The 27,428-nt window shown below is 39.3% G+C and overlaps 1 protein-coding gene and 1 pseudogene across 1 annotated transcript in view; both read right to left on the bottom strand.

The window, feature by feature from the left end:
- The window catches only part of LOC123791756 (uncharacterized), a 149,956-nt gene that overhangs the window by 118,024 nt on the left and 4,504 nt on the right, over positions 1-27,428 (bottom strand). The window contains exons 2-4 of the mRNA XM_087864921.1: positions 23,096-23,124; positions 21,567-21,633; positions 19,338-19,398 (exon numbers count right to left, since the gene is read on the bottom strand). Of these exons, the coding sequence (XP_087721047.1) occupies positions 19,338-19,398; positions 21,567-21,633; positions 23,096-23,124 (157 nt within the window). The remainder of the gene's footprint in view (positions 1-19,337; positions 19,399-21,566; positions 21,634-23,095; positions 23,125-27,428) is intronic.
- LOC123792020 (U6 spliceosomal RNA) lies at positions 18,698-18,795 on the bottom strand (annotated as a pseudogene).

Genomic DNA, 27,428 nt, shown 5'->3' with positions numbered 1-27,428 from the left:
TGCATATTCTCAGACCACAACGCTCTGAAATTGGAACTCAACCACAAGGAAAAATTTGGAAGAAACTCAAACACTTGGAGACTAAGAACCATCCTTCTCAGGAATGATTCAATAAACCAGGAAATAAAAAATCAATTTAAACAATTTATGGAGACCAACGAGAATGAAAACACAATGGTCCAAAACCTATGGGATACTGCAAAGGCAGTCCTAAGGTGTTTTTTAAAAATCAATTTTGCCATTCAGTGCCTTTTGATTGGAAAGTCTAAGCCATTATATTTGAATTCCTGACAAGGAGAGACTTACTTTCGCCATTTTTTTCTATGTCTTACAACTTTTTTCATTTCCTTCATTGCTGTCTTTTTTGTGTTTAATTGCTTTTTTTTTTTAATAGTGACACGTTTTGATTCCCTTTTCATTTCCATTTGTGGCTATTCTCTGGAAATTTTCTGTATGGCTAAATGAAGATTACATATAATACCTTACAGTTAAAATTATCTAATTTGAACTGACTCCAGCTGTACTCCTTCCACCCTCTTTATGTTGTATTGTCACAAATTACATATTTACACATCGTGTGGCCAGTAATATATACTTTAACTATTTTATGCTTTTGTCTTTTAAACCTTCAGAAAATTTAAACCTTTAGAAAATTAAAATTCAAATTACAAACTAAGATTGTAATAATACTGGCTTCTACATTTATTCATATGTTTATGTTTACTGGAGATATTTATATCTTCATATGGCTTTGAGTTTATGTATAGTGTTCTCTTATTTTAACCTGAAGAATTCTGTTGATCATTTCTGTAGGGTAGATCCAGCAGTATTGAAGTCCATCAATTTTTTTATATAGGTATGCCTAATTTGTCCCTTATTTGTGAAGGTCAATTTTGGCATATATAAAATAATACATTTATAGTATTTTTCTTTCAACGCTTTAAATATGTCATTTCACTGTCTCTTGTCCAGGGTCTCTGATTATAAATGGCTGATAATCTTATTAAGAATCTCTGGTACATGATAAATCACTTCTTCCTTGCTGGGTTCAAGATTCTTTGTATTTGGCTTTCAACAATTTGATTATAATTTGTCTTGGTGTGGGTCTCTAAGTTTAAACTACTTGGAGTTTACTGAGCTTTTAAGATTTATAGATTCAGATACTTCATCAAATTTGGAAAGTTTGGGCAATTATTTTTTCAAATAATCTTTCTGCCCCTTTCTCTCTGTATTCTCCTCCTGGGACTCCCAAAATGTGTGTGTTGACCCACAATGATGGTGTCCCATACATCCTGTAGGATCTGTTTATTTTTTCTTAATTATTTTTTGTTTGTGCTCTTAATACTTGATAATTTCAAGTATCCTATCTTTATGTTCACTGATTCTTTCTTCTGTCTGCTTAACTGTGCAGGTCAACTTCTCTTGTGAATTTTTTATTTCAGTTATTGTATTTTTCACCTCCATAATTTTGCTTGGATCATTTTTGCAATTTCTATTTCTTTATTGATATTCTCTTTTTGTTTATATATTGCTTTTCTGATTTCCTTTGTTTCTTTATCCGTGTTTTCCCTTATCTCAGAGCATATTTAAGGCTTTTGTTTTAGAATCTTTGTCTGGTAAAATTGATGTCTGGGCTTCCTCAGGAGTAGTTTCTTTCAATTTATTTTGTTCCTTTGAATGAACCGGTTTTTATGTATGCCTTATGATTCTGGGTCAAAATTGGACATTTGGTTATTATAATGCAGTAATTCTGGAAATCTTATTTCTGCCTTTTCTCATGGTTTGCTTTTTTTTTTTCCTTTTGAGACTTTTCCAAACTACTTTTGAAAGTCATATGTGCTTATGAAGTCTCTATTCTTTTAGCTTGTGTTCTCTTAATGTATTTTTTTTTAATTTTTAAAATTTTAATTCCAGTGTAGTTAACATACAGTATTATAGTAGTTTCAGGAATACAATATAGTTGTTCAGAAATTCCATACATCACCCAGTGCTCATCATGACAAGTGCACTCCTTAATCCCCGTTACCTTCATTTAATGTTTTGACAGAGATATCCTTGAATGCCAAAAGTGAAAATAGGCAAACAAACAAAACCATCAAAAATGAAAACAAACAGAAAAGAAAGAACAATCACCTCTCATAGTCTTTGCAGACTGGCTCTGTGCTGGTGTGGTCCTTCACCAATTAGCCAAACTTGATCCAAGACTGGGGATAGCTCAAGGTTAAAGTTTAAGGTCTTCTCAGGTCTTTTCTGTGTGCATACCTGGGTATGCATGGCTTTCTAAGTTCCCCTGCATCTGCAGTTTCTTTTGAATTTCCTCATTTCCCTAAGTACTTCATCCTAGCTTTTCCTTCAGGCCTTAGATGGTCTACTATATATCTCCACCTAGAATCTCTTGCCCCAGGCACCTTTGAGTTTGAATTCCACTTGTAGCTTTTTAGAGCAGTGTCTGCCACTTTTCCTGCTTGCATTCTGAGTTATGCAAACAGGAATGGGTAAATCAATCCTTCAGGTACCCCCCAAGACGGGTTAGAACAGACAATAAGCTGCAGATAAGATCTGCTCTTCAAGTGAAGGAACTGAGAACTGGGTTGCCACTACTCAAGAACAACAGTGCCACTACACTAGGTTAGGAGTGGGGCAGGGGTCGGTAAAAATACCACAAAACTTGCCTACAATTTTAAAGATGGGTTCTCCTTGATAGCTTGATTTACTTGAATACTGTAAACTCTTGATTGTTTCCTAGAATTCCTAAGAAATTGGTTCAGGCAACTTCTGGTTGGTTTATTTAAATCCAGTTTTTGTAAGGGAACAAAATCTTAGAGCTTTCTAGTTTGCTATTATGCTGATTGATATCGCTTACCTGAAATATGACTTAAAAATTATAAAATGCTCTGAATTTTATTGTCCCTAGTTCCTGGTTTATGCTGTTTTTTTCATGGTCTCTTTTCCCCTCTTCATCTTATGTAAGTGTCTCTTAGGACTCCTCCATTAGCCCTCTTCTCATTCTATACACAAAGCCTAGATTATCTCATTCACATGGATTTATCTACATATTAATGGCTCCCAAATCTGTCTCCAACCCAGATCTCACTCTTCTACATCTGTCTGCCTCCTGCACACTAGACTAACCTATTCCACAGGAAGTCAGTCGCAATCTCATTTCTATCCCTCCAACTTTAAAATCTACTTCTAGGCAACCTTCTTCCCTCCATTTCCACCCCCACCAGGACTTTATTTGGGCAGACCTGGGGAGAGGGAGACTCTGTATCTAAAAGAAGGTGTTGGGCCTTTTTGTGGTGAAGTGTGGCTTGTGCTGGTGACACAGGACCTGGTGGGGCAGGGGGCGCTTGATCTTGGAGTCATGCAACTGCCTGACTGCCAGTTGGCAGCATTTGCTGGCCACATTCTCCTCCACCTTCGTGATCTGGATCTAGTGGGCCCAGGCAGGGGCCAGGCTAGTCAGCCTTCTAACTCATTGTATCTCCAGTCTTTCCTCGCTCTAATTGCATCTCCATATGGAAGCCAGAGTTTCTTCTCTTGCTGTCTTTAGGATCAGTCTGAATGCCTTAAGCATGGCAATCAAGGGCCTTGAGCACTGATTCAGTTCTCTCTTACTTAGCACTCTGCCTCTTCCCTGTAACTCCTATTATTCAGCTTTCCTAAACTACATATTCTTCCAGCCTTTCTCATGATATGTAACCTCTGTCTGGAATGTCTACTTCGTCTCTGGCTGAGAAGCCTACTTTAGGAGTTAGTTAGGCTGTTCATACTGGGAAGCCTGATTTGATGCACTCTTGTTCCACTGGTGATTCCCTTTATTACATATCATGCTATATCATCTTTGCTTATTTACTTGGCTGTCTTACCTACTACTCTGTAGTCTTCTTGAGAGCACAGATAATTTTGTTGATGGGAGGAGCCCCCTCATTTGACATACCTGACAAGAAATAGGAGCAATAAGTGAATGCCTACTGAGTGAGTAAAGGATTCATGTACTACCTGACAATTAAGATAACCTTATAGAACATTTATGGTGTGGCTTACTATGTGCTTGGTGCTCTGCATTTGTTATCTTTTTTTAAAAGAGGTAGGTATTATTGGGTCCCCTTTATAAATGTGGAAACTAACCTAAGAGAGTTAATGCAACTTGCCTGAGGTCTGTTGCCCAGCTAACAAGGGATGAAGGAGAGACTTGGACCCAACTCCGAATGATTCCAATGCCTGCGTCCTTTCAAGGTCATCATACTTTTTACCAAAGTTAAAGTTCAATGGCTCTTAAATATATATGTATTTTATTTCTAATCTTTAGATATGATTAATATATCACTCATGGGTTTTGGAGCACAGAATTAGTATGTATTTGGTAGAATAAAATAAATCAAAGTCCAAGTACAGTGATTCCTAATTTGAGGGCTTTTAGTGCCAAAGTAGGATTTTAAGGACAAACTCATTGGTGGAGATAGAGTGCAAAACACATGTCAGCTACAACTTGCACTAAATTTGTGCCCTCAGGCTTCCAGGAAAGTGTGTAGGAGTGAAACTCTCACAGGAAGAGGGGAGGTGGGGAGTTTCTTGGATGGAGCCCAGCTCAAATGGGTACTTAGTTCAGAAAACCATGAGCTAGAAAATGGAAGTGAGATGTGCTTTTAATTTCACTTCCCCAGAGTGTCATGGTTCTCTACACTTTAACTACCAGATAGGCACTGACTTACCAAATCATACCATCTTCTCAGAGGGGCCCTCCCTGAATACCTTGTACAAAATAGTAGCCAGCTTCACCCACCCAACCCCAGCCACCCACCTAAACTTTGGAATTCTTCATCTCCTTTAGTCTTCTTTATTTTCTCCATAGCCCTTACCCAATGCATACTTGTTTATCATTTATCTCTCCCATTAGAATGTCAGTTCTATGGCGCTAGAAGTTTTTATTGTTTTGTTACCCCTGTGTCCCCAGTTCCTGAAACAGTGCCAGGCACCAATTTTTTTTTGGTGAAAAGACCACTGTGGTGTTTGTTGTCTTGTGTGAGTATCACCCCTGAGCCTGGTGCTGTGAGAGCCTCAGGGGGAGAAGATGATGTTCCTACTCTCAGGAAATTGACTGAAGAATGGAACTGTTCAGAAACTCAGATTTAATTTTACCCTCCTTATAAGATAATACGGGGGCTGGCAAATATTTCCTTTTATGAGGGAGACTGTAAATATTTTTAGGCCTTGTGGACAGCATAAGGTCTCTGTCACATGTTCTTCATTTTTTAAATAAACTTTTACAAATATAAAAGCCATTCTTAGCTTGTAGGATGTAGAAAACAGATCATGTGCTAGATTTGGCCCACAGGCCATAGTTTGCTGACCCTTGAGATATAAATTAACCTATTACTCTCTCATGGATTCTGGAAGAAGACATGAAACTCCTGGCTCAGAGTCAAAGGACTTCATTACTCATGGCACAGCAAGCTGGAACAGCATGATGTCTGTGGGATTCTTGCCCCTAAAATCCTATGGAGTCAATACAGACAGCCCAAGTGGGTACTTTGCAGGCAGTGAATTTGTGTCACAACTGAGGATCACTGAGCATGGGCAGTCACTTCCTTTATACCAAGCCTGCTCTTTATCCTGGAAGGAGACATTACTCCATCTCTCAAGGTTGTTTGCTGCAACTCCAACTCTGAGAAATGAGATGGATTATTTTTGGATTACCCAGTAAATATGTGCAAAGATTGCTTAGGGCCTATTTTTTTATAATAATATTTTTTATTATATTATGTTAGTCACCATACAGTACATCCCTGTTTTTTTTATGTAAAGTTCCACAATTCATTATTTGCGTATAACACCCAGTGCACCATGCAATACGTGCCCTCCTCAATTGACTCAATACTGTTTTCATTCCTTTGTGTTTCATTTGAATTGAAGAGAATTTAGTAGGTGCCAGGAAATATACATGGGACTGGGACTAATGATACAAAGAGAAATAAAACATGTTCCCATTCTCAGGGAGCTCACAGACTGTTAACAACGAATGTATTAAGTGTTCACAGCAGAAGCATAAACACTAATCTGGCAATAGGTGCATGGTAACCTTTTGGGCATCTTGGGAACACATAAGAGAGAAAGTGGATTTTGAGTTGGGCATTAAAAGATGCTCAGGTGAGGCAGCATAGGAGTGGAAGGAATTTTCAGGTAGCGGATCCAGCTCAGACAAAGGTACAAAGGTATATTGAGCAATGCTGAATAGTTGGGTGTTGCCAAAGTATAGTATATATGGGTGAGGTCAGTGGGGAGTGAGATAGGGAGAGAAGGAATGAGGGAGGAAACTAGAATTTTCCAAGAATTAGTTACTTGGATACATTAACTTATCTAATCCTCGTAGCCTATCAGGTAAGATTGAGCACATACGTGTGCAGAGTTTCTTAGGCTTTAAATACACTCTCACATTTACTCCTCATAACTACCTGAGAGCCTTTTGGAAAAAGAGAAACCTGAGACTTACTAACTTGTTCAAGGTCATGGCTGGTGGTACATCTAGGATTTGAATCTTCATTGGCTAGGTCCCACAACCTGTGCTCTTCAGCACAACTCTCTGTTGCCTCAGAAACTAAGGCTTTGGAAGAAGAATATATACTTTTCCAAGTTTATCCAGAAATTGTGAAACATTGATCATGAAACTGGAATTTGTACCTATGTTTATCTGCCTGCAAAACTAGTCCTGCCTTAGATTACAGAGTCCTTTATGCCAACAAGTTTCTGCATAATTCAAAGAATTACTAACAATGGAAGGCAATAGCTTGAATCAGAGATATGAAAGCAGACCAGGAACAGTGATAGAAGTGAAAGAAAACCCCCAAACCCCCACCCCCTTTCATTTGTGTTAGTTGTTCTCAGCTCCTTCCGAGAAAAGTTACATGTTCTACCAGTGGAAGGCAACACAGCATAGCAGTCAAGAACATAGGCTTTATGACATGAGCAGCTCAGCTTCACTAAACACCTGTGGAAAATTAGGCAAATTGCTTCCTTGCTCCAATTCTCATTTTCCTCCTTTGAGAAATGAGTTGTGAAGGTCAAATAAGATAGTTTTTTTAAAGCAATAAACACAGAGTTTGACACAAAGGATTGTCTAGAAGGATATTGAAATTGCCAAAAATTAGGACAATATTGGCATTGGGGGGAGTTGATGGTGAGTTAGAAAGGAAAATCTTGGTAGCATAGACATTTTAACGATATTAATTCTTCCGATCCATGAGCATGGAATGTTTTTCCATCTTTTTGTGTCTTCTTCAATGTCTTTCAAGAGTGATTTGTAGTTTCTAGAATATAGAACTTTTATCTCTCTGGTTAAGTTAATTCCGAGATAACATATGACTTTTGGTGCTATTGTAAATGGAATGGATTCCCTAATTTCTTTCTTCAGTCTCATTGTTCGTGTATAGAAATGCAACTGATTTCTGTGCATTGATTTTGTATCCCGGCCACATTACTGAATTGCTCTATAACTTCTAGTAGTTTGGGGGTGGAGTCTTTTGGGTTTTCCATATAGAGTATCATGTCATCTGCGAAGAGAGACATTTTGACTTCTTCTTTGCCGATTTGGATACCTTTGATCCCTTTTTGTTGTCTGATTGCTGTTGCAAGGACTTTTAGTACTATGTTGAATAATAATGGTGAGAGTGGGCATCCTTGTCCTGTTCCTGATCTTAAGGGAAAGGCTTCCAGCTTTTCCCCATTGAGAATGATATTTGCTGTGGGCTTTTCTTAGATGGTTTTTATGATATTGAGGAATGTTCCCTCTATCCCTACACTCTGAAGGGTTTTAATCAGGAGAGGATGCTGTATTTTGTCAAATGCTTTTTCTGCTCTATTGAGAGGATCATATGGTTCTTGTCTTTTCTTTTATTAATGTGCTCTATGACGTTGATTGATTTCTGAATGTTGAACCAGCCTTGCATCCCAGGAATAAAACCCACCTGGTCGTGATGGATAATCCTTTTAATGTACTGTTGGATCCTATTGGCTAGGATCTTGTTGAGAAATTGGCATCCATATTCATCAGGGATATTGGTCTGTAATTCTCTTTTTTGATGGGGTCTTTGGTTTTGGGATCAGGGTAATGCTGGCCTCATCGAACAAGTCTGGAAGTTTTCTTTCTTTCTTTCTTTCTTTCTTTCTTTCTTTCTTTCTTTCTTTCTTTCTTTCTTTCTTTCTTTCTTTCTTCTTTTTGAAATAGCTTCAGTAGAATAGGTATGATTTCTTCTTTAAATGTTTGATAGAAGTCCCCTGGGAATCCATCTGTCCCTGGATTCTTGTTTTTTGGGAGGTTTTTGATTACTGCTTCAATTTTGTTACAGGTTATTGGTCTTTTGAGATTGTCTATTTCTTCGTTTCAGTCTTGGTATTTTGTAAGTTTCCAGGAAGGCATCCATTTCTTCCAGCTTGCTTAATTTGTTGGCATATTGTCACTGGTAATAATTTCTAATAATTGTTTCTATTTCCTTGGTGTCAGTGATGATCTCTTCCTTTTCATTCATGATTTTATTGATTTGAGTCCTTTCCCTTTTCTTTTGTATAAATGTGGCCAGAGGTTTATCAATCTTATTAATTCTTTCAAAAAACCAGTTTCTAGTTTTGTTGATCTGTTCCACTGTTTTTCTGGTTTCTATTTCATTAATCTTTGCTCTAATCTTTATTATTTCTCTTCTCCTGCTTGGTTTAGGTTTTATTTGCTGTTCTTTTTCCAGCTCCTTTAGGTGTAAGGTTAGCTTGTGCATTTGGGATTTTTCTATTTTTTTTGAGAGAGGCTTGGATGGCTATGTATTTCCCCCCTTGGACAGCCTTTGCAGTATCCCATAGGTTTTGGACTGATGTGTTTTCATTCTCATTGGTTTCCATAAATTGTTTAAGTTCTTTTTTAATTTTCTGGCTGACCCAAACATTCTTAAGCAGAATGGTTCTTAGCTTCCAAGTCTTTGAGTTTCTTCCAAATTTTTCTTGTGATTGAGTTCCAGTTTCAAAGCATTGTGGTCTGAGAATATGCAGAGAATAATCTCAACCTTTTGGTATTGGTTGAGACCTGATTTGTCACCCAGTATGTGGTCTATCCTGGAGAAAGTTCTATGTGCGTTTGAGAAGAATGAGTATTCTGCTGTTTTAGGGTGGAGTGTTCTGTATATATTTATGAGGTCCATCTGGTCCAGTGTGTCATTCAAAGCTCTTGTTTCTTTGTTGATTTTCTGCTTAGGTGATCTGTCTATTGCTGAGAGTGGAGTGTTGCAGTCCCCTACTATTAACATATTATTATCTATATGTCTCTTTATTTTGGTTAACAGTTGGCTTATGTAGTTGGCTGTTCCTATGTTGGGGGCAAAGATATTTATAATTGTTAGATCCTCTTGTTGGATAGACCCTTTAAGAATGTCTTAAATGTGTCCTTCTGTATCTCTAACTACAGTCTTTAGCTTAAAATCTAATTCATCTGATCTGAGAATTGCTACCCCAGCCTTCTTTTGAAGTCTGTTGGCATGAAAAATGGTTCTCCATTGCTTCACTTTTAGGTGGATGTATCTTTAAGTTCAAAATGAGTCTCTTTTAGACAGCATATGGATTGGTCCTGTCTTTTTATGTAATCTGAAATGCTGTGCCATTTCAACAGAGAGTATTTAGGCCATTCACATTGAGAGTAACTATTGAAAGATACGAATTTAGTGCCAGCATATTGCCTGCAAAGTCCCTGTTTCTATAGATTGTCTCTGTAAATTTCTGGTCTATATAACTCTTGGTGTCTTTTTTTATAGAATCCCACTTAATATTTCTTGCAGGGCCAGCTTGGTGGTCACATATTCTTTGTTTTTGCCAGTCCTGGAAGCTCTGTCTCTCCATCCATTCTGAATGACAGCCTTGCTGGATAAAGTATTCTTGGCTTCATGTTCCTCTCATTTAATACCCTGAATATGTCTCGCCAGCCCTTTCTCGCTTCTGCGGACAGGTCTGACCTTATTCTGATGTTCCTCCCTCCATACATAAGAAATCTCTTCCCCCTAGCTGCTCTCAGGATAGCTTCCTTGACTCTTAGATTAGCAAGTTTTACTATTATATGCCAGGATGTTGGTCTATTTTTATTGATCTTGGGCTGGGTCCCCTCTGCCTCTTGAACATGAATGCTTGTTTTCTTCCCCAGATTAGGGAAGTTCTCAGCTATGATTTGCTCAAATATATCTTCTAGTCCTCTCTCTCTCCACCCCCTCAGGGATCGCAATAATTCTGATAGAATGTTTCATGGCATCATTGATCTAGTTCTAATCTCATGGGCTTCTAGTTGTTCATCCTTAGCCTCCTCCGCTTCCTTCCTATCAGCTTATTTTCTAGATCACTAATTTGTTCTTCTGCCTCATTTACCCTAGCTGTTAGAATATCCATTTTGGACGGCATCTCATTCATAGCATTTTAAAGTTCAGCCTGATTAGCTCTCATTTCTGCCCTTAGGGATTCTATATTGCCACTAATGGTTTTCTCAAGCCTAGCTAATGACTTCATAGTTGCTACCCTGAAGTCTATCTCTGACATCTTGCTTATATCCATATCCATTAGATCTGTGGCAGAGGACATTGCCTCTGGTTCTTTTCTTTGTTGAGAGTTCCTCCTCTTATTCATTCTGTTGAGGAAATGTACAGAGTCCAAAATATCAATCATGACCCAGGCAAGATGGACCCTAGGAAAATCCAGAGTGGTCAGAAGCCACCACCAAAAAAAAAAAAAACAAAGCCAAAATGAAACCCAAGAATAAAATTTATAAAATTTAAAAACTTAAAAAAATTAAAATTATTTTTTAATTGAGGGGAGGGGGGCTATAATCTCTCAGTGTGGTCAAAGTAGGGTGTTTCAGTTCTTCCTGGGTGTATTTTGTTCTGTTAAAGGACATTACTTCCCAGAGTTACAGGGAAAGTAAAACTGGAATATATATAAAGGTAATATTGAATAGGGAAAAAAGGACTACATCGAAGCATATATCTATATTAAAAATATAGGTGTGAAAAAGTACAAGTTAAAAAGCTATTATGAAATATGATATATTAAATATCTAGTTGAAATGAGAGATAGGTAAAGAGAAAAAACAAAGAAGCATAAGAGAAAGAATAAAAAGAAAAAAAGAGTTGTACCTGAAAAATACACAAGCCATAAGGCAATGCCTGGAGCTCAATAAACTATTTTCCCCTGGTGTTGGGGTTTTACAGTTTCATGGGTACCCTAGGGTCATTGTCCTCTTGTTCTTTCAGCCTGTCTCTGGCAGAGGGGCCTGCTGCACTATTTCTCAGGCAACCCTGCTTTGGCAGAGTTCCCTTGCCCCCTGTCAGGGGGGCTGGGCTCCATGAAAATTGGTTTTTTGAACTCTTGTTCTCTGGAAGCTTTCCATACTTTTTCTGAGGGTCAGAGCAAAAACTGGCCACACCCTGACCTCTGTCACGGAGCAGAGAAATCATAGTCTGCTCTTCTCTGAACCCTCCAGAACACACAGTCTCCATTTCTGTATGTGTTGCTGAAAACCACAGCCTCTCATGAATGGTGTACACCAGCAGAGACCTTCTCAGCAGTCCACCCGGGAGCCCAGACTTGCCTTTGGCCTTTGTGCTTCTAAAACCATGAGCCATCCCGGGTTCGTGCACATGTTCTTGTAGCTCCTGGATCCTGTTTGAGCATTGCTCTAGAGCTCTTCCTAACTGCTACTGCTTGGTCCCTTGGCTGACACTTTTGCTCTCTAGTGTTATAATACTTTCCAGGGGCCAGCTTATGGAGGTTCCCTCCCCCTTCTGCTTATCTTCCAATATCTGTCCACAGATTCATGACTCCTCCCCCTTCCTACCTCGTGACCAGTGGAGTTTTTCTGCCTGTAGAGATTCAGATATATATTCTTACATCTCAGGTTGATTTCGTGGGTGTTCAGAATGGTTTGGTAAATATCCAGCTAAATTCAGGTGATGGGTTGAAATGGAGTCCCCTACTCCTCCACCATCTTGCCCCCATCCCCTGCTTGTTTCTTGAATTCTACATTTGAGTGAAATCATATGGTATTTGTCTTTCTCTGACTGACTTATTTCATTTAGCATTATACTCCCTAACTCCATCCATGTTGTTGCAAATGGCAAGATTTCATTCTTTTTGTGGCTGAATAATATTCCAGTGTGTGTGTGTATGTGTGTGTGTACATATACGTATATATCTCATATCATCTTTATCCATTCATCAATCAATGGACACTTGGGCTGCTTCCATATCTTGGCTATTGTAAATAATGCTGCGATAAACATAGGGGTGTATGTATCCCTTTGAATTAGTGTTCTTGGGTTCTTTGGCTAAACACCCAGTAGTATGATTTCTGGATCACAAGGTAGTTCTATTTTTAACGTTTTGAGGAACCTCCATACTGTTTTTCATAGTAGCTGCACCATTTTGTATTTGTACCAATTATGCAAGAGGATTCTTCTTTTGCCGCATCCTGGCCAACACCTGTGGTTTCTTGTGTTGTTGATTTTAGCCATTCAGACAGATGTGAGGTGATCTCATTGTAGTTCTGATTTGTATTTCCCCGATGATAAGTGATACTGAGTATCTTTTCATGTATCTGTTAGTCATCTGTATGTTTTCTTTGGAAAAATGTCTGTTCATGCCCATTTCTTGATTGGATTATTTGGTTTTTGGGTGTTGAATTTTTAAAGTTCCTTATATATTTTGGATACTAACCCTTTATTGAATAGGTCATTTGCAAATATCTTCTCCCATTTCAATTATGATACTTTCAACTTATGACAGGTTTATTGGGATATAACCCCATTGTAAGTTGAGGAAGATTTGCACATAGAGACAAATGAAAGCAAAAACACAAAATACCAAAATCTATTATATATAGTGAAAGCAAAGAAAAAGAAAAGCAAATTAAACCCAAAACTGGCAGAAGGAAGAAGACTCATATTACTAAAATCAGAAATAAAAACAAAAACAATTCTACTGAGGTTACAAATATAAAAAGAATGTGATGAACATTTTTATGCCAACATATTGGTTAACTTAAATGAAGTGGACAAATTCCTAGAAACACATAATGTGCCAAAACTGAGTCATGAAAAGATAAAAGATCTGAATAGACCTATAACTAGTAAAGAGATTAAATCAGTAGTCAAAACCTTCAACAACAACAAAAAGCTAGGACCAAATGGCTTTACTGGTGAATAGTACCAAACATTTAAAGAAAAATGAACACAAATCCTTTTCAAACTTTTCAAAATATTGAAGAGGGGGAAACACATCCTAACTCATTCTGTGAAGCCAGGAGTACCCTGACACCCAAACTACACAGAAAATAGAAGAAAACTACAGACCAATATTTCTTATAAATATTGTTGTAAAAACCTTTGATAAAATACTAGCCAACTGAATTCAGCAGCATATTAAAAAGATTATGTATCATGACCAAATGAAATTTATTCCCAGAATGTGATAATTGTTAAACAAGTGAAAACTGATTCAGTAAAATCAATTACTAGAATGAAGGGGAAAGAACATATGATCATCTCAACTGATGCAGAAAAAGTATTTGACAAAATTCAACACCCTTTCTTCACTAAAATAAAACAAACTCAATAAACCAGCAGTAGAAGAAAACTTCTTCAATATGATATGAAAAACCGGCACCTAACATCATACTCAGTGGTCAAAGTATTTCCCCCACGATAGGAACAAAACAGGGATTCCCACTTTCTACATCTTCTATTCAGTGTAGTCCTGGAAGTCCTTGCAAGAGCAAATAGGCAAGAAGAAAAAAAAAAGGCAATAATATTGAAAAGGGAGAAATAAAATTATCTTTGTTTACATATAACATGACTTTATATCCCAAATACACACACACACACACACACACACACACACACACAGTGTTAAAGCTCATAAATTAGCAATTCAGCAAAAAAAAATTTTTTTTGTGGAACACAAAATTAACACACAAAATTCAGTTGCATTTCTATGCACTAATATTGAAAAATCCAAAACAAAACTAAGGAAACTTTACAATAGCAAGAAAAATTAAAATACTTAGGAATAAACTTGATCAAGGGGGTAAAAGACCAGTACACTGAAAACTATGTAATATTGCTGAAAGAAATTAAAGAAGGTGACAATAAATGACATCCCACGTTCATAGACTAGAAAACTGAATATTACTAAGATGACAATACTACCTAAAATGATCTCCAGATACAATGCAATTCCTATGAAAACCCAGTGTCCTTTCTGAAGAAATAGAAAAACCTATACTAAAATTCCTATGAAATATCAAGGGACTCTGAATAGCCAAAATAATCTTTAAAAAAAAAAAGAACAAAGTTGGAGGTCTCATACTTCCTAATTTCAAAACTTACTACAAAGCTACAGTAACGAACAGTACTGGTATAAAGACAGACATATAGAACAATGGAACAGAATAGAGAGCTCAGAAATAAACTCTTACATAAATGATTAAATGATTTTTGATGAAGGTATCAAGAAAGGACAGTCTTTTCAATGAATGTTTTTGGGAAACTGGATATTCACACATAAAAGAGCGAAGCTGGACCTGTACCTTATACCATATAGAAAAATTAACTCAAAATGGTTCAAAGACATAAGTATAGGAGCTAGAAAACGAAAACTTTTAGAAGAAAACATAGGAGGAAAGTTACATGACATTGGATTTGGCAATGATTTCTTAGATGTGACACTAACAGCACCAGTAACAAAAGAAAAAATAAATTGGACTTCTACCAAAACTTAAAACTTTTGTACATCACAGGACACTATCAACAGAGTGAAAAAGCAACCAATGGAAGAGGAGAAAATATTTACAAATCATATATCTCACAAAGGATTAATTTTCAGAATACACAAAAAACTTATACACTCCAACAACAAAATAAGGAAAATAATATAAAAATGGGCAAAAACTTGAACAGACATTTCTCCATAGAAGATGTACAGAGGTCAGTAAGTACATTAAAAATGATTCAATGTCCTTAGCCATTAGGGAAAGACAAAATATACCACTTCACATCCATTAGGATGGCTATTAAAAAAAAAAAAAACAGAAAATAGTGGCACCTGGGTGGCTCAGTTGTTACGTGTCTGCCTTCAGCTCAGGTCATGATCCCAGGGTCCTGGGATCGAGCCCCACGTGGGGCTCCCTGCTCAGCAGGAAGCCTGCTTCTTCCTCTCCCACTTCCCCTGCTTGTGTTCCCTCTCTCGTTCTCTCTCTGTTAAATAAATAAAATCTAAAAAACAAAACAAAAAACCAAAAAATAATTAGCATGGCAAGAATGTGGAGAAATTGGAATACCTGTGCATTGCTGATGGAAATGTAAAATGATGCAACTGCAACAGAAAACCGTGTATTACTCAGAAAATTAAACATAGACTATATTATATGATCTAGCCATTCTAATTCTGAAAAAATTAAAAGCAGGGAATCAAACTTTTACACCATAAGAATAAGTCTGGGCCATAAAACACAACTTAACAATTTTAAAAAATGGAAATCATACAAAGTATGTTCTCAGACCATGATGAAAGTAAGCTAAAATCAATAAGAAAAAAAATAGCTGGAAAATCTCAAACCTAACCAAAGAGGAAAAGGATATGTACTCTGAAAACTATAGAGCACTTATGAAAGAAACTGAAGAAGGAACAGAGAAATGGAAAAATATCCCATGCTCATGCATTGGAAGAACAAATATTGTTAAAATGTCTATGCTGCACATTCAATGCAATCCCTATCAAAATACCATTAACGTTTTTCACAGGGCTAGAAAAAAATAATCCTAAAATTTGTATGGAACCAGAAAAGACCCCAAATAGCCAAAACAATCCTGAAAAAGAAAACCAAAGCTGGAGGCATCACAATTCTAGACTTTAAGCTGTATTATAAAGCTGTAATCATCAAGACAGTATGGCACTGGCACAAAAACAGATACATAGACCAATGAAACAGAATAGAAAACCCAGAAATGGACCCTCAACTCTATGGTCAGCTAACCTTCAACAAAGCAGGAAAGAATATCCACTGGGAAAAAAAGACAGTCTCTTCAACAAATGGTGCTGGGAAAATTGGACAGCCACATGTAGAAGAATGAAACTGGACCACTTTCTTACACATACAGAAAAAAATAGACTCAAAATGGATGAAAGACCTAAATGTGAGACAAAAAAACATCAAAATCCTAGAGAAGAACACAGGCAGCAACCTTTTTTACCTCAGCTGCAGCAACTTCTTGCTAGACACGTCTCCAAAGGTAAGGGAAACAAAAGCAAAAATGAGCTATTGGGACTTCATCAAGATAAAATGCTTTTGCACAGCAAAGAAAAGAGTCTACGAAACTAAAAGACAACCTGAAGAATGGGAGAAGATATTTTCAAATGACATATCAGATAAAGGGCTAGTACTCAACATCTGTAAAGAATTTATCAAACTGAACACCCCCAAAACAATAAATCCAATCAAGAAGTGGGCAGAAGGCATGAACAGACATTTCTCCAAAGGAGACATACAAATGGCCAACAGACCCATGAAAAAATGCTCAACATCACTCGGCATCAGGGAAATACAAATCAGAACCACAATGAGATACCAACTCACACCCATCAGAATGGCTAAAACTAGTGTCAGGAAACAACTGATGTTGGTGAGGATGAGGAGAAAAGGGAATCCTCTTACAATCTTGGTGGGAATGCAAACTGGTACAGACACTCTGAAAAACAGTATGGAGATTCCTCAAGACGTTAAAAATAGAGCTACCCTATGACCCAGCAATTGCACTATTAGGTATATAACCCAAAGATACAAATGTAGTGATCTGAAGGGGCACCTGCCTCCCAATGTTTAGAGCAGCAATGTCCACAATAGCCAAACTATGGAAAGAGGTGAGAGGTCCATCAATAGGTGGATCAATAAAGAAGAAGTGATATGTATAAACAATGGAATATTACTCAGCCATCAAAAAGAAAGAAATCTTGGCATTTGCAATGACATGGATGGAACTAGGGAGTATTATGCTAAGCTAAATAAGTCAGTCAGAGAAAGACAAATATATGATTTCACTCATTGCGGAATTTAAGAAACAAAACAGATGAACATAGGGGAAGGCAAGGAGAAATAAAATAATATGAAATAGAGAGGGAGAAAAACCATAAGAGACACTTAATTCTAGGAAACAAACTGAGAGTTGCTGGAGGGGAGGTGAGTGGGGCGAGGGGGTAACTGGGTGATGGGCATTAAGGAGGCACTTGATGTAATGAGCACTGGGTGTTATATGCAACTGATGAATCACTAAATTCTACCTCTGAAACTAATAATACAGTATATGTTAACTGAATTGAATTTAAATAAGGAATTTTAAAAATAATTAAAAAAAAGAAGAAAACAGGACAATCCAAACACTTGGAAACAAAACAATACATGTCTAGATAATCCAAGGTCAAAGAGGACATTTTAAGGAAAATGTGAAAAAAAACCCAGTTAACCAAATGAAAATGAAAGTGCATGTATGTTTAGAAAAAATTGTAGGACACAGCTAAAGTCATGCTGAGAGGGAAATGTATACCAGTAAGTGAATACAGTAGGAAACAAGAAAGTCTTAATCTATGACCTATGTTCCGCCTCAAGACCCTAATTAAAGAAGAGCAAACTAAGTCTAAAACAAGCAGAAGGAAATAAATAATAATGAGCAGAAATCAATGAAGGAGAAACAAAAAGAACAGGGGAAAAATCAATGAAGTAAAGAGCTGATTCTTTAAAAAGTTAAAAATTGACCAAGCTCTAGTTGGCTTGACAAAGAAAAAAGAGAGAAGACACACATTATCAGGAATGAAACAGGGGACCCTGCAAGTATTAAAAGGATAAGAATACTACAAATAATTCTGTACATATAAATCTGACAACTTAGATGAAATGGACCCATCAATCAAAAAACACAAACTACCATACCTAGCAGTTGCACTTTTGGGCCTTTATCCCAGAGAAATGAAAATTTACATTTACACAAAAACCGGTCCGTGAATGCCCACAGCAACTTTATTCACAATAGCTCAGATTCAAAATAGATTAATATTCACAATAGATCAAAACTGGAAATGTCCTAGATGTCCTTCAACAAGTGAATAGTTAGACAAACTGGTACACCCATCCAATGAAGTACCAGCCATGGATATACACACAGCTTGGATGCATCTGCAGAGAATTATACTAAGTGGAAAAAATCCAAACCTAAAGTATTACATACTGTATGAATCCATTTATATAATATTCATGTTTATTTTTTAAAGATTTTATTTAAATTCCAGTTAGTTAACATACAGTGTAATATTATTCTCGGGTGTACAATGTAGTGATTCAGTACTTTCATACAACACCCAGTGCTCATCACAAGTGCCCTCCTTAATCCCCATCACTTATTTCACCCATCCCCCACCCACCTCCCCTCTGATAACCATCAGGGTGTTCTCTATAGCTAAGAGTCTGTTTCTTGGTTTGTCTTTCTTTTTCCTTTTGTTTGTTTTGTTTCTTAAATTCCTCATATGAGTGAAATCATATGGTATTTGTCTTTCTGTGGCCTAGTTCACTTAGCGTAATACTCTCTAGCTCTATCTATGTCATTGCAAATGGCAAAATATATAACATTCTTTTTTTAAAAAAAATATGGAACGCTATAGGAACATGTGTCTTTTTTACGCATGCTAATCTTCTCTGTATCATTCCAATTTTAGTATATGTGCTGCTGAAGTGAGCACTATAATATTCTCGAAATGACAAAATTATAGAGATGGAGAACAGATTAGTGATTGTTAGTGGTTAAGATGGGGGCATGGATGTGGCCATAAAGAAGCAACATGAGAGATCCTTGGGGTGCTGGAAGTGTTGCATGTCTTGATGGTATAAATGTCAACATCCTGGTTGTGATACTGTGCTATAGTTTTATGAGATGCTGTCACTGGGGGGAAATAGGTGAAAGGTACATGGCAGCTCTCTGTATTATTTCTTATAACTTGTATGTGAATACATAATAACTTTCCCCCCAAATTTAACTTAATTATAAAAATAAATCTTATGCTTACCCACTAGCTAATATGAATCCTCAGGTTACGCTTTCAGGAAGTTTGAACAAATTTTGTCTCTATTTGCCATATAAGAAAGAGAATGCACACATACAGGCAAATTATGCTGAGGACTCAGGCCTGAGTGTTGAGCCTGGCCATGTTGGAAACTTTGGAAGACTAACTTTTAGCATTCTGCTCTGAGCCAACCTGTATGTACCATGATTCCTCTGACTTACCCTCCCATCTCCTTGGGAGAAAACAGGAGGACAAACCCTTGTACTGCCACCTTGTGGTTTGCTGAAAATAAGAATGAACAAGCTGGAACAGACCACGGACTCTTTGAGTAAGCCTGAGATGCTGTCTATGGATGGGAGATCCCTAAGAGGCAGGTAACTTACTGGAGTCAAGCAGTTAGCAAACTATTCATTAATTCATAACGGGACAAAACCCAGAACTAATTTATGCTGTTGGGCCAGAGGTGCCAGGAAGGCTAAAACAGAGGAACGAAAAGTTCAAAATTCTTCATTAATCTGGAGAGCCAATTTCAAAATAGCCTCCTGCTTTCATCTCTCAGGGAAAGAGTCTCACGTGATCTGTTACCACCAGAGGGCAGTAAGGAATCCGAAATAGTGCTCTCACTGCAGAGGGACCTTGATCAAATCAGGTTATGCACAGAACCTGGGGCAATTTGGAAGTCCAAGGCTGTGTATCCCTGAACCAAATCCCACCCCCAGGAACACTCTTCCCGACCTGCCACCACATACACACACTGTCCAGTGTCACTCTATAGTTTCTGATCTCCTACCGTTTTGGATTCATTTCTCTGACCATGAATGACAGCTGGCATACTAAAGAGAGAACTATCACTGTATCAGATATATGTCCTAGTTAGTTCTGCCACTAGTAGCTAAGTAAAGAGTAACCACTATTAATCTCTGAATCTTATTTTCTTCTTTCATAAAATGGAAGTAATGACAATAATATTTATTGAACCTTTACCTTACATGCGTCTCATCACAGCCAGATGAGGTCGGCACTCTATCCTCATTTTATAGAAGATGAAATGGGGCACAGAGAAATCAAGTAACTTGGTCATGGTCCCATCAGCTAGGAAGTGGTGAGTCAGGATTTAAACCCAGGCAGTTTGGGGCGCCTGGGTGGCTCAGTCGTTAAGCGTCTGCCTTCAGCTCAGGGCGTGATCCTGGCGTTCTGGGATCGAGTCCCGCATCAGGCTCCTCCACTGGGAGCCTGCTTCTTCCTCTCCCACTCCCCCTGCTTGTGTTCCCTCTCTCGCTGGCTGTCTCTATCTCTGTCAAATAAATAAATAAAATCTTAAAAATAAATAAATAAACAAACCCAGGCAGTTTGGCTCCAAGCCTCTGTGTGCCCATTCCTCTGAAGATTGAGAAAGGCAACAAAAGAAAGTTAGTGCACACAGTTAGCCCTGTAATAGTCATCTAATGCAGCCTTAGGAGTCTTTTTTTTTTTTTAAGATTTTATTTATTCATTTGATAGAGAGAGAGAGACAGCCAGCGAGAGAGGGAACACAGGCAAGGGCAGTGGGAGAGGAAGAAGCAGGCTCCCAGCGGAGAAGCCTGATGTGGGGCTTGATCCCAGGACCCCAGGATCATGCCCCGAGCCGAAGGCAGATGCCTAACGACTGCGCCACCCAGGGGCCCCAGCCTTAGGAGTCTTTAAAGCATGGTCTGCAAGCTAATACTTAGCATGTGTGTGTGTGGCCACAGGTGAGCACATGGACAAGCTGTAGGCGGGAGGTGCCTGTGGGCAGCCTAGTAGAGGGGGCCCCTGCTCTTTGAAGGTGGTCTACCATGGAGACCTGACCCCATCCCATCAAACTACCATAGCCCTGTCAGGTGCTGGTGCTCCCATTTTACACATATGGCATTGATATCCCAGCACATTCTTTTCCATCTACTCCTTTGTATCTCCTTGTAACCCATAATCCCCAAACAACAGGGAAATTCTTCCCTCTCCTAAGGAGCTGGCAGAAAGACAGTCTCCTTCCTGAATGACTGCATTAGAAACCCCATTAAGAACCTTGCAGACATCAGACAAAAGAACTTGCCAGCAGCAAGAGTTACAATTGTACCCAGTGGTCATGGGGAAGGGACACACAATTGGTACAATTCAGCTCAAAGCAGCTCGAAGAAGAAAGCTGGGAAATAGGAGGAGCCGAGCTCTGGAGTAATGTCTGCTGACAAGACATCTGGATGGGGGAGTCAGAAGGGGTCTTGCTTTAGGACTGAACAGCCTGTGGGTACGGAAGCCAACAGGGCCAGGTTTCCCAAGACAATCTCGATTTCAAAATTTCATCTGCTGTCAGTTTTTACTACAAAACCATGGTTTCTTCTAGGGCGGGTTCTAGACTAGAGAAGTCTTTGAAAGCAAGGCTTACATACTTTGGTGTGCTTGGTACAAGGCTAGCATGGCATCTCTCCACATACCTTCCACAGCTTCTCCCTGAAGCTGGAGCTCTGTGTTATGATAACCAGTAGGGGAAGACCCATTAATCTGAATTACAAGGTGAACAACTTGAAACAGGCTTGAAACCATTTTTAGAAAGCTGAGCTATTCGCTGCAGAGAAAGGAATAGCAGTTCCCTCCAGCTAGGTGCACTGCCTATTCTTATGTAATCTACAGAGCAGCCTTGCAAGGCACCATTGCTCCATTTTACAGACACACACTTTGTGCTCTGCCAGGTTAAGTACTCACCTAAGGTGACACAGCCGACAGGTGATGCACCAAGATCTAAAAACACATTTCACCATTTTCTATGCCCAACCTGTTTTGTGGATTTTCGGAAGGAAGAATTAACACCAAAGCCAGGAAGACAAGGTCTTTCCCTTTTCCTTGCTCCACTGGTGACAGAACCATAAGGAAGTGAGTCAAGTTAATTTTTAATTAACAAGAAATCAGAGGGTCTTCCCAGGATCCGGGAGAGTGGACCTACGTTTCCCAGATTGCTGGCATGAAGCATCTCCTGAAGCAGGGTCCACAGGATTTGGAAGACAAGTGATGAGACTGACAATCAAATAATTTTGGAAAATGCCGTAAGGTTAAATTGATATTTCTTTTACAGACTCCTCAAAGCATCTGTACATTAGTGAACATTTCAAAGGTCCAAGTGCAGGAAGCTGAGGTATAGAAAAGTTCCTTGTAGGCTAGTATAGGGCTGGGAGAGGTGACTCGTGCCCCAGCTCTCCCATCCTCTGACTGGGCACCTTGTTTCCCTCTATGAACTGTGGTCTTTCATCAGTAAAGTCAAGTGACTGTCATGTGGTAATTCTTCGGAGCTCCTCTCCCTCTGACATTGCATGCCTGCAGACATGCTTCTGGGCAGCTCCCCACCCCTGCCCTAATGCCTACTACAGTGCCACTTAAGACCAGGTGCTTCCTCCTCAGAACCTCTGTCCCTCATCTACAAGATAAGGCTGACAGCACTTGTCCTAGGAGAGCTGATGATTAAATGATAACCTGTATTTAGACATCTGACATGTAAGTAGCAACCAAATAGTTCCCTCTCCCTCAGTTTCCATCCTGGAACTGACTAAGCCTGCCATGACTTTGGGAGCTTGTTTAATTCACTCACCTTAATGCATACAATTCTGAGAGGATTACATGGGAATGGACACAAGAAAATAAGGACCATTCAAACATGAAGCAATACTTCGTTCTAGAGGAAGGAGCAAGGCCAGAGAACCCCTTCTCTATCTCCTCTCCAGGACAGTGTCCCGGAAGCTCTAGGCCCAGGGACGCACTCCTTCCGGCTAAGCCAGTCTCTGGGCCCTGCCCCTATACACTTTGTGCTCACTTCTGCTTTTCCATCTCAACGTGCCCATCCCTCCATTTGAAATGTACCCTTTCCTGACTACCTAGTTCTACCAAAAGTCCTATCCTATTCTCAGGGGCCACCTCTCCTGTTAGGCCTTGTCCTTACACATTTTGCCAACATTCACCTGCTCTGTCCTCTTACCTCCTTCTTCCCCAGGGCTGGGGAGGAAGCTGCATAAGAGAAAAGCAGCAACACATATAGAAAAAATAGTCTTGATGGCCACTGATCTCTCCCACAGAAGTATTTCTATACAAGGCCCTTGTATAGAAATACAAGGCCCGAAGAGGATGACTGTTCTCAGAATAGGAGACTTTTGCATTGCACCAAAACCTTAAGCCTCTCAGTGAGTGTTCCCAGAAAGGCAAATAATAGAGCTTTTCAATTGTTGCCAGGGCAAGCCTGAGAGCAAAACGGGTCCCATTAGCCATGACTAGTTTCAGTGAGGGGGCCTAATGTCCAAGAAACAATCCATTTTCCTGCCAGAGCCTCTGGCCCCCAAGGTCAACAAGCAAAAACACAGAACCATTTCTACCCTTTCCCTGCAGGGTTTCATTTGATAAGAAGTGGCCATTCCTCAGGGGAGAAAGGGCTCTGTTTGAGTGCAAATGCACCAACTCTCTGCTTCAACACAGGACATACTCTGCTGGTGCTCCCCTTGCCTCTCTGGCTTCCTCTCACACCCTTATTTCTTCCCAACTGTGGAAGCCATTGTCTCCCAGGCAGCTTCTATGCTCTTTCTAATTCTAGACACAGCCCCTGGGTCATCTGGTCTACTGTGGCTTCAAGGGCTGCCTGTGTGCTCAGGATACCAATTAGCTGTCACCACCTTCCTCTCCAGACCTGCAGACCGAACTGCTCACCAGGACTCACTGCTTATCTCATAGACATCTCAAAGTCAGGTTCCAAATAAGCCCAGTAAGCTCTCTCTGCCTCTTCTGTACTCCCTACTGATCAATGATACCATCATCAAGCCAACTGATTAGCGCAGAAACCCTAAGCCCTTCTACACCTCCTCTCTCATTCATCCCACATCCTAACTGGCTCCAAGTCCTGTGGACTATACCTCCTGAGTGCTCCAACATAAATCCTCTTCTCTGTCCATTGCCACTGATCCAGGTGTACCCTCTCATTACTAGCAGCTTCCCAAGTACTCTATAGGCCTCCAGCCTTACTTTTCCCACTCTGTTGCCAGATAGATCTTTCTAAACCATGAAATAGACAGTTAATCACATCTGTGAAATACTGTCTCTGTAGGCTGAATAATAACTCCCACGGTGTTCATGTCCTAATATCCAGGACTTGTGAATGTCACCCCAAAAGGGATTTTGCAGCTATGATTATGTTGAGGATGTTGTGATGGGGAGCTCACCCTAGATCACCCAGGTGGGCCCAATGTGGTCACCATGGGCCTTCTAGGGGGATGAAGGAGGATCAGAGGAGGAGACTGTGTGATGCTGAAGGCAGAGATGAAGTAATGCTTTTGAAGACGGAGCAGGTCGTAGGCCTAGGAATTCAGGTAGCCCCTAGAGCTGAAAAAGGCAAAGAAATGGATTCTGGAATAAAAGTATCAGATATCAGAATAATGAGCTCTAGGAGGAGAGATTTTAGGAGTCACCAAGCCTATTTTATTGAGTACCATGTAAATGGCCACCTCTTTATTTATAAGGCTGGTCCTAGGTGGAATGAGGCCATCCTGCTGTTAGTAGGTTCAAACCTCATCCAGACCCTGTTGCAGACCTGGTATTTTTATTCAGTTCTAAAAATGTTCCCCTGTTCAGATCCTGAAACTAACTTGGCAAGAATTTTAATCCACAAAGGAATGTGGCTGCCCAAAGAGCTAATGCCATCTTAGGATGCATCAACTGACAAATACTGTACAGAAGAAGAATGAGGTCAAGTCCCACACTCCAGGGGCTAATCAGACCACAGGAGTCTGATCTCAGTTCTGAGGCCCATGCTTCAGTAAAATCCTGACAGATTTGATCACAGAATGTTGATCAAGATGGGAAATAAGCTCAAAATCATGTTGAATGAAGAATGATTAAGCAACGGAGTTTGTTTAACCCCAGGGGGAAAAAAAGATGCCTTAAAAGGAAGAAAAAGATTAAAGATCTTCACCTTTATTAACTATCACACGGGAGAAATTAGACATGTTGTGTGTGGATTAGAGGAAAGAAAGGACATCCACTAATGACAGTACTGCAAGGGTACATGAGGATGAGATCTGGGACAGGGACCATGGGCAGGTCACATAATACCTAAGGGCCAGATTTTTTTCATCTGGAAAATACTGTTGAGGAGAAAGAGAAGGACAATGATACCAACTTTTTCATGTGGAAGGATTACATGAAACAGTATTTCTTTTTTTATAATAATTTTTTATTATGTTAGTGACCATACAGTACATCCCTAGTTTTTGATGTAAAGTTCCATGATTCATTAGTTGTGTATAACACCCAGTGCACCATGCAATACATGCCCTCCTTACTACCCATCACCGGTCTATCCCATTCCCCCACCCCCCTCCCCTCTGAGGCCCTCAGTTTGTTTCTCATAATCCATAGTCTCTCATGGTTCATTCCCCCTTCTGTTTACCCCCCCTTTCTTCTTCCCTTTTTTCTCCTACAGATCTTCCTATTTCTTATGTTCCATAAATGAGGGAAACCATATGATAGTTGTCTTTCTCTGCTTGATTTATTTCACTTAGCATTATTTCCTCCAGTCCTGTCCATGTTGCTGCAAATGTTGAGAAATCATTCTTTCTGATGGCTGAGTAATATTCCATTGTATATATGGACCACATCTTCTTAATCCAGTCATCTGTTGAAGGGCATCTCGGCTCCTTCCACAATTTGTCTATTATGGACAATGCTGCTATGAACATTGGGGTGCATATGGCCCTTCTCTTCACTACGTCTGTATCTTTGGGGTAAACACCCAGTAGTGCAATGGCTGGATCATAGGGTAGCTCAATTCTTAACTTTTTAAGGGACCTCCACACTGTTTTCCAGAGTGGCTGTACCAACTTGCATTCCCACCAACAGTGTAAGAGGGTTCCCCTTTCTCCACATCCTCTCCAGCAATTGTTGTTTCTTGCCTTGTCAATTTTTGCCATTCTAACTGGCGTAAGGTGGTATCTCAAGGTGGTTTTGATTTGAATTTCCCTGATGGCTAATGATTTTGAACATTATTTCTGAGACTCAGCATAGTTGGTAAGACAGTATTATGAACAGGAGAAAGATTATATGTAATACAAGGAATGACTTCCCAGCAATTAGAGCTGCCCAATAGCTTGTGGGTGGCGTCAGAAGGCACCTGAGAGGGTTGCACAGGGATGGAGCACTTGAAAACAATTCTCTAAATCCCCACCATCTATTCAAAGCCCACCTATCTGTAAAGGCCCAGCACAAATGTTTCCCTCTTTTGAGATGTCTGTTATGATTATACTTACCCTCCCCAAATCCTTCAAATTGTGGTTGTAAATTTCCTAATCAAACCCTTGCTTAAATAACAAGCTCCTCCTGTGAGGACAAGGATCACAAGTCTGTATTTTACAGCATTGTAGAAGTTCTGCCTGTGACAGAGATATTCGAGAAATGCTGGCCAGTTGATGGGTTCCACTGCCAGAATACAAAGCCATTTCATGTCTCTGCCATCAAAGGGAAGGTGTTAAATCCAGATGCTGTCACTTATATCTCCTTACCTTTTTAAAGATTTATTGAGGTATAATTTACATACCATACAAATTACCCATTTAAAGTAGACAATTGGGTTTTTTAAAAAATAAACTCATAGAGTTGTACAACCGTCACCACAATCTACTTTGAAAATGTTTCCCCTCCCCGCAAAGGAAATCCTATTAGCATTCCCTCCCTATTACACATCCCAACACACACATCTCAACCCTGCCCTACTTTCTGTCTCTATAGACTTGCCTATTCTGGGTATCCCCTAAGGTGGGATTGTACGTTCTGTCATCTTTGTGACTGGCTCCTGTCAGTAGCCATAAGGATCTTGAGACTCATCTATGTTGTATGTGTCAATAACTCACTCCTTTGTTGCTGAGCACTATTCCATTGTACGGATATGCCACAATTCGTTTTTCCTTTCAACTGCTGATGGACATTTGAGTTATTCATAGTTTGGGAGTATTATAAATGAAGTTGCTTGGAGTATTCGTGTACAAATCTTTGTGTGGATGTGTGCTTTCATTTCTCTTGGATAAATGCATAGAGTGGAATTGCTGGGTCATATGGTAACTCTGTGTTTGACATTTTGAAAAACTGCCAAACTGTTTTCCAAAGTGGCTGCACCATTTTACAGTCTAACCAGGAAGGTATGAGGGTTCCAACTTCTCCAGATCCTCACCAACACTTCTGTATTTTTTATTACAGCCATGCTAGTGGGTGTGAAATGCTATCTCTGTGATTTTGATCTGCATTTTCCAAATGATTAGTGGCACTGAGCAAACTTG

Source organism: Ursus americanus, chromosome 10, assembly GCF_024610735.1.
Source record: "Ursus americanus isolate L20-20 chromosome 10, mUrsAme1.1.p, whole genome shotgun sequence".
NCBI lineage: Eukaryota > Metazoa > Chordata > Mammalia > Carnivora > Ursidae > Ursus > Ursus americanus.
Note: the sequence above shows the minus strand (reverse complement) of the source record. Positions and strands in the feature narration are given on the sequence as shown.